Source organism: Nanorana parkeri, unplaced genomic scaffold, assembly GCF_000935625.1.
Source record: "Nanorana parkeri isolate BGI_ZX_2015 unplaced genomic scaffold, ASM93562v1 scaffold1091, whole genome shotgun sequence".
In the NCBI taxonomy this organism is placed as follows: Eukaryota; Metazoa; Chordata; class Amphibia; order Anura; family Dicroglossidae; genus Nanorana; species Nanorana parkeri.
Window position 1 is genome coordinate 64,330 of NW_017307359.1, and position 7,837 is coordinate 72,166.

Here is a 7,837-nt window from a genome sequence, read left to right on the forward strand (position 1 = left end):
CTGCTCATGCACATCTATTTACCTAAACATTCCCCACCTTCCATCCCAGCGCCTGAAACACGAGACTGTCAGTAGTGTACACAGAGGAGACTGTAAATAAGTTTGTGTTTGTCTTATTCCTTCCCTCTGACTCCAGGGAGAAAATAAAGTCAAGAAAGAAACCGCTGAAACTATCCAGCAAGTCAGTTCACTTGATTGGCATAGCTACATGGTGCCTCCGTACAGGACTCAGGACACCCCTGAGATTCGGGGCCATTCATATTCAATACCGATATCTAACAATGCAGAAGATAAAGCAGCCATGCTGTAAAGTATGAACACCGGAGTCCCTTCTCTGAGTCACATGAAATGTTCGACTGGAGTGTGCCTTTAAATACTGTTTTATATTTTGCAATACTCCTGCATTTCCCAAATGTTATCCCTTTATAAACTCTGCAAGTGCAGAAAAATACCTGTTTATGTGATAGTGCGCTCCTCATTTCCTGGCTGGGTTAAAAACACGCCTGCTTCTGCTGAGCTGAAATCAGTCCTGACTGTTCCCCCCTGCTGGCAGGGCCGGTGCTGCCACTAGGCAAACTAGACAGCCGCCTAGGGCGCAGCCTCGACCACTCACCCCCCTCGGTGCCAACCGTCTATTTCAAATTGGAAAAGCCAATAGCAGGCTGGCTATTGCACCCTCCCACTAAGCAGAAGAGCGGAACTTAGAGACAACTTTCTCTCTCAGGTCCGCTCCTCTGCTCAGTGGGTGGGGTTTCAATAGCCAGTCTGCTATGAGCTATTTCCAATTAAAACAGCCAATAGCAGTCTGGCTGCTCACATCCACCTGTCGCCTGCGGAAGGTAGCCGGCAGGAGAATGGGGCCGCGCCGTTGGGGGATTGGGGGTGAAAGTAGGTGGTCTTGCCTAGAGGTCAAAATAGTCTATCACCGGCCCTGCCTGCTGGACTACAGACCACCATCCCCTTTTGCTCGTCTCTAACAAAAGAATGGGGTCGTTCTATGGTCCAGTAGGGCAGAGGCTGACATCACTGCTTGTGATTTCCCTGTAGCAGAGGCAATGTTGTCAGCTCACTGCAGGAAGTTATGAGCAGAGGTCGCAGAGATATACTGAATATGTCTAATTTTTAACGTTGTCCAGACATAGATTTAAACCATTACACACCCAGAAAATCCATTCTCCATAAAACATGACTGATGGATTCGTCAATTTTTTGTCCCTCCGTTAAAACCCCAATAAACACTCGGACTGCGCGACATGGATTTTAACGGCCACAGCAGCCCTTTTATTAAACAAACAACTTTAACAATAACCAAAAGTAATAAACCAAATAATATACAAAAATAATACTGTAAATGATTGTTGACCTGAGAAGGGGTCTTTGGGTGCCCAACAGCCCAAAAAGGCCTCTCCTAACACTCCACTCATGTCCCCAGCCACACCCCAACCAGCTCGAGGACAACACCACAAAAATTCAGGGAGGGAGGGTGGGACAACCTGCTTCCTACATCGATTTCCAGAAAGAGGACGTCCCTCAGCCCCTCCAGATCCTTCCCATGTGGCTCCTCCCGGACACCTGACTCCTACGTCCAATCAGGTAAGAGCAGCTATTCCCATTTATTTTTTAACCCTTTCTCCCGGGACTATTCCTCCCCCCAGTCATGTAGCCCCTCCGCTTAGTCTCTCCGTGTCTGTCTATATATAAAAAGAAATCTTATTGTGTAATAACATTATGAATAGGGAAGAGGGTCTTACTCAAAAGAAGTCATAAAGAATTTGGGGACAGACGGATTTGGAAAACTCCATTCTCCTTCCCTGGGCAAGTCTTCGACCCTCCAACCATCACCACCACTTTCATCGATTGTCCAGTGATTCAATTCCTCTACAGCGAGGGAGACGACGACATAGAATAAAATGGGATGATGATAAGGATGAACGTTAGATACTGGAACACGCGGCAATTATTAGAAACAACATGTTTCTTCCAAGGCTTGCGGTACCGGGAGAAATGTTATCATATAAATATTCATTGTAGACACAAGCGTTAATTATATTTATCTGTGTCATTAATATGAAATTAAATTCCTGGTCCCTCCACCACTTAAAGGGGATTCTGCATAAAGAAATATAGAAAAGATGACATAGTAGAACTGTTAGCCTTCCGTGTATGCAACAACCATTCTCATATACTAGACTGTCATTCTGTTATTCTGCCACTAGGTGTCAGTAGTATGGTTGAGTCAATGTAGTGTTCCCTCTTGTGTATTGCATGGTTATGATGGAAGTGGTTGTCTCCATGTTCCAGCATCTTATCACTGGTAAGAGACAATTCTGCAGCAGCGTTCCAACAGATTATGGGTCGGGATGAGCATAGTAAGTATGTTGTTTTTAATCATCATACAGTGACGACTATTAGATAACACCGATATCTACACCGATGGGGTTTCAGTGAGGCATCTGTACAACTGTACACTGAGTGGCCAGATTATTATGACCCCCCATCAGTACTTGGTTGGGCCGCCTCGTGACTCCACGAGATGATGAAAGGTGATGCGAGGAATCTGACACGGCGCTGTTGCCCTTCTGTTGTCTTGTACCAGTCTTGCCCCTCCCCCGTTCTGCCCTAACATTGACTAGTCGCTGACGGCCACAATTCGCACGTTCAGACCCAGATTTTCGGCTGACAGTCCGGTCTTTAAACACTTTAACAATGAGCCGCTCCTGAACATGTAACGAATTCTGCTGTTTTGCTGATACTCGCTCCATGGCTCCGAGCGCCAACAATCATCCCGCGTTCAAAGGCTGTTAAATCGCGTTGTTTCCCCGTATCTTCAGAAACAAATCACTTCTACTGTCGTGGTAACCAACCCGCTTCCCTATTTATAATGGTCTGGCCCTCTAGCAACTTCAGTGCCAAATTATAGCTCATTTGCCTACAAACGTCAGGTGGTCATAATAATCCGGCCACTCAGTGTATATAATAATCCGGCCACTCAGTGTATATAATAATCTGGCCACTCGGTGTATATAATAATCCGGCCACTCAGTGTGTATTACTGTTGAAATTATAATTTATTTAAACAAACATTTCTTATTAAACATCTGACATTGTTACACATCTTCCTGAACACTGTACATCGTTAGCATATCTCCATATTTTTGTTACAGCTCTTGTTTTTGTGTCATATTCAAAAAAATCAAGTAGCATATATTAACACCACTGTACAACCGTTATCCAATGCCTATTGTATCCAAGAGCTTGTAGTTTCTTTTCTGCCAACGCGTTTTTCATTAGAGCTTCATCAGGTGAGGTTTTTTTTCAATGAAAAATCCCATATTACCCATATGTATAATAATAATAATGATAATAATAATAAATTGCTCACCCAGACCACATGGATTTTTGATCAGGTTCCTCTTCAGGCTAGAGAGAAGAACATTAGTATTAGTAGTACGAAATTAGTACGAAATTATTAGTACGATTTTTGCAGATCGAACTGGACCGGAACACAGGCACTAGTGTGCCACGCGTTCGGGGCTGCGTGTGTGTAAAAAAAAAAAATCTGAATTGCAACTTGAATTTGTTAAAGCCACAGAGCACTTTTTCTGCTTTTTAGTTCTCTTGTTTTGTGTATTTTATTATTTCTTGTTTTCTCAACATATAGGAAATAATATGAAAATAAAAACAAAATTGTATATTGTCCCCACAGCAAGTCTCTCCATATCTGCTTCCTGTGTGGTCGGTTGCGGTCTCACCTGTTTAGTGAACACATGTCTGCAGTTACTGTCTGAGCAGGTGAGCTGGATCTTTCCTTCACATATGTAAAGAAACAAAACATATCATTAGAATTGCACATAGTATACAGAACTATAGAAGTGACATTGTTGTATGGCCGCGAGGGAGCTCCATCCATACGTGCAGTGCTTGTACAGCTCCCTCGCGTGTCCTGTTGAGGTGCCTGCACCGGGGTGACGTCACATTCTGGCTGCTAACAAAGTCCAAATCCCATTCGCACTGCCACGGTCTCAAAACCACAAGGCATATGCAGGGGCGTAACTAGAAATTGTGTATGGGGCCCTGTGATTTCTAGTTACCCCCCTTGCAGAGCCCACCTGAGAGCGACCCTGCAGAGCCCACCATAGAATCTCTATGGTGGGCTCTGCAGGGTCTCAGGTGGGCTTTACACCCCTTACCTGTCAGCCCCGATCCGCCTCCTCCATGGACTCTGGTGGGCGCCGCCGCCTCTGACGCCAGGCCCCGCCTCCTCCTCTGTTCCCGGTCCCCGTCTCCTCCTCCACTGCAGGGTCCAGCCTCCTCCTCCGCCGCTGTTGGCTGTCACTGACAATGATCTGAACAGCGGCGCGTTCCTCTTCACAGCCAGCAGCATGAGATGCCATAGTGAAAATAATGATAATAATAATAAATTGCTCACCCAGACCACATGGATTTTTGATCAGGTTCCTCTTCAGGCTAGAGAGAAGAACATTAGTATTAGTAGTACGAAATTAGTACGAAATTATTAGTACGATTTTTGCAGATCGAACTGGACCGGAACACAGGCACTAGTGTGCCACGCGTTCGGGGCTGCGTGTGTGTAAAAAAAAAAAATCTGAATTGCAACTTGAATTTGTTAAAGCCACAGAGCACTTTTTCTGCTTTTTAGTTCTCTTGTTTTGTGTATTTTATTATTTCTTGTTTTCTCAACATATAGGAAATAATATGAAAATAAAAACAAAATTGTATATTGTCCCCACAGCAAGTCTCTCCATATCTGCTTCCTGTGTGGTCGGTTGCGGTCTCACCTGTTTAGTGAACACATGTCTGCAGTTACTGTCTGAGCAGGTGAGCTGGATCTTTCCTTCACATATGTAAAGAAACAAAACATATCATTAGAATTGCACATAGTATACAGAACTATAGAAGTGACATTGTTGTATGGCCGCGAGGGAGCTCCATCCATACGTGCAGTGCTTGTACAGCTCCCTCGCGTGTCCTGTTGAGGTGCCTGCACCGGGGTGACGTCACATTCTGGCTGCTAACAAAGTCCAAATCCCATTCGCACTGCCACGGTCTCAAAACCACAAGGCATATGCAGGGGCGTAACTAGAAATTGTGTATGGGGCCCTGTGATTTCTAGTTACCCCCCTTGCAGAGCCCACCTGAGAGCGACCCTGCAGAGCCCACCATAGAATCTCTATGGTGGGCTCTGCAGGGTCTCAGGTGGGCTTTACACCCCTTACCTGTCAGCCCCGATCCGCCTCCTCCATGGACTCTGGTGGGCGCCGCCGCCTCTGACGCCAGGCCCCGCCTCCTCCTCTGTTCCCGGTCCCCGTCTCCTCCTCCACTGCAGGGTCCAGCCTCCTCCTCCGCCGCTGTTGGCTGTCACTGACAATGATCTGAACAGCGGCGCGTTCCTCTTCACAGCCAGCAGCATGAGATGCCATAGTGACCCAGGCAGCCCGCACAGCATCAGGGGATGTCCTGACCGGGCCCCACAGCGGCCGCCTGGGTCGCTATGGCGATTGTTACTCCACTGGGTATATGTGGTGCCCTGGTGACCACACGGATGGCGCCGTGCAAAACACTAATAGTAAATAAAAGTAAATCACCGGCACACACTTGAAGGGTTTTTAAAGTATTGATATGTTTTTTCAATACCCAATGTCACATACTGTCATACGGTGCTAACGTTTCGGGTCCGCTCAGGGATCCTTCATCAGAGCAACAGTGACGAGCGACAATACTTTAAAAACCCTTCAAGTGTGTGCTGGTGAATTACTTTTATTTACATTCTTGCTCCTGACACCTCTACAGGACACGCAAGGGGGCTGTACAAGCAATGCACGTATGGATGGAGCTCCGTCACAGCACATCAGCCCACACTGGAACCCAGGCTGAGGATCCACTCCAGTTCTTATGAGGTTGGGAGACTGGGTGGTTCCTAGGTGTGTGTGAGATTGTGTCTGTGTGTGTGTTGTGTGTTTTTGAGGGCCCGGTTACACTAGTACAGTGCCTCAATCGTACAGTCCTGTGCAAATAACGCACTGTACCATGTAATCGCACCTACCGCGCGTTCTGGTGCATCGTGTTGCCATTCATTTGAATGGCACCCCCAAACTCACCCCCCGCCCACAGTTCGATCGCCCATACTGGAACGCATGCTGGTGCGACTCGTGTCACGACTTAATGACCAAGTTCAAATGTGGGTCCCCAGGGCCGGCCTTAGGCCTTTAGGCGCCCTGTGCGAGAAAGCTTTACAGCGCCCCTCAGTGGCCACACCCTTTAGTGGCCACGCCCCCGTAACCACACACATTTCCCCCAATATATGCACCATTTAAAGACTCCTATTTTGTTAAGCCGCAAAGAAACATATTAAAAAGTGTGATAAAAATAAAACTTTTATTCAAAGGTATTAAACTTGTAGGCACAATAGAAGTATTCTTATCAAATAAAACAACAGAAGGTAAACAATAAATGTCAAAATACAATAGAGTCTATAAAAATAAAGTGTCAGGTCGTCATGCTGACCCCTTTTTTCAAGTAAGTGCATCTAGAAAAGTAAAAATAAAAAAGAGGGGGAGAGAAGCCGCCCACAGGACGAGCTGTGACGGCCGCACGGCGCCCTTGTTGCCATGGCGCCCTGTGCGGCCGCACGGCTCGCACACCCCTAAGGCCGGCCCTGTGGGTCCCGAGGTTACACAAGTTGAGAACCACTGATCTAGAAGACAGAGGAAGAAGCATCTCTTACATTCGCTGTCAGGTCATCCTTGACATACAGGCATATCCCCCCCCCCTTCTTCCTTCACTATCCCTTCTAAGAATAGAATATCCATCTATATTTGCTGCCCAGTCATGTGATCCATCCAGCCAGGTCTCTGTTATTCCCACTAGATCATATTCCTCCCGGAGTTGTAAGAGTTCCAGCTCCTCCAGTTTGCTGGCCAGGCTTCCAGCATTGTTGAACATGCATTTCAAGTTTTCACTTGTGTTAACTTTATTTCTATCACCTATAATCTGTCTATTACTGCAGGCTTCCATATTATGTGTATTTGTTTTCCCTCATTTCTGTTGTGATCACCTCACTCCTCATTGTTTTTAGGATATTACCTGTCTCAGTCCTTTTCGATCCCCCCAGCTCCTCCAACCTTTTGCCATTTTTTCCCCCCAGCAGAGCTGCACCCTCCACATTTAGGTGCAGTATGTCTCTGCTGTAGAGCCGGTTGCCGATCGAGAAGTCTGCCCAGTTCTCCAAAATCCCAAACCCCTCCTGTCTACACCAGCTTCGCAGCCACTTGTTCAGCTCCCTAAGTTCTCGGCGCCGCTCTGGTGTGGCTCGGGGTATAGGAAGTATTTCAGAAAACACCACCTTGGAGGTCCTTTTCTTAAAGGAGAACTATGGGGTTAAGGCTTTTCCCCATAGTTCTAATTAGGGTAACGGGAGGACACAAACTAGCGTCTCCCGTCACCCTAAGCTCAGTACACCGCGAGCTGTAGCTCAATATATACTGAGACGCCGCAGCTGAAGCGGATACCGACAATTATGCTGGGATCCGCCCAGATGTGTGAGTGACAGCTGGCTCTGCCTATCTAGAGGCAGAGCCTGCTGTACCCGCCCCCTCCCCCGTCCGATCCGCCAGTCAGCGCTGGCGGATCGGAGCGGGGAATCCAGCCCCTCCCCTGTCACGGCAGAGAGCCGTGACAGGATCGAGAGGTAAGCGAACGCCGGTATGTGTTCGCTCACTTCCCGATCTACTGAGCCGACCTGTGACAGTCTCATTGTCACAGGTCGGCTAGAACTATGAGGTGAGTGAAAAGCACTCGCCTCATAGTTCTCCTTTAA

The 7,837-nt window shown here is 47.1% G+C and overlaps 1 protein-coding gene across 1 annotated transcript in view; it reads right to left on the reverse strand.

Annotated features, from left to right (window-relative positions):
- Positions 1 to 7,837, reverse strand: part of LOC108796314 (F-box only protein 6-like) — a 14,184-nt gene that overhangs the window by 4,905 nt on the left and 1,442 nt on the right. The window contains exons 2-4 of the mRNA XM_018567772.1: positions 4,430 to 4,467; positions 3,383 to 3,420; positions 1,752 to 1,941 (exon numbers count right to left, since the gene is read on the reverse strand). Coding sequence (XP_018423274.1) covers positions 1,752 to 1,941; positions 3,383 to 3,420; positions 4,430 to 4,467 — 266 coding nt within the window. The remainder of the gene's footprint in view (positions 1 to 1,751; positions 1,942 to 3,382; positions 3,421 to 4,429; positions 4,468 to 7,837) is intronic.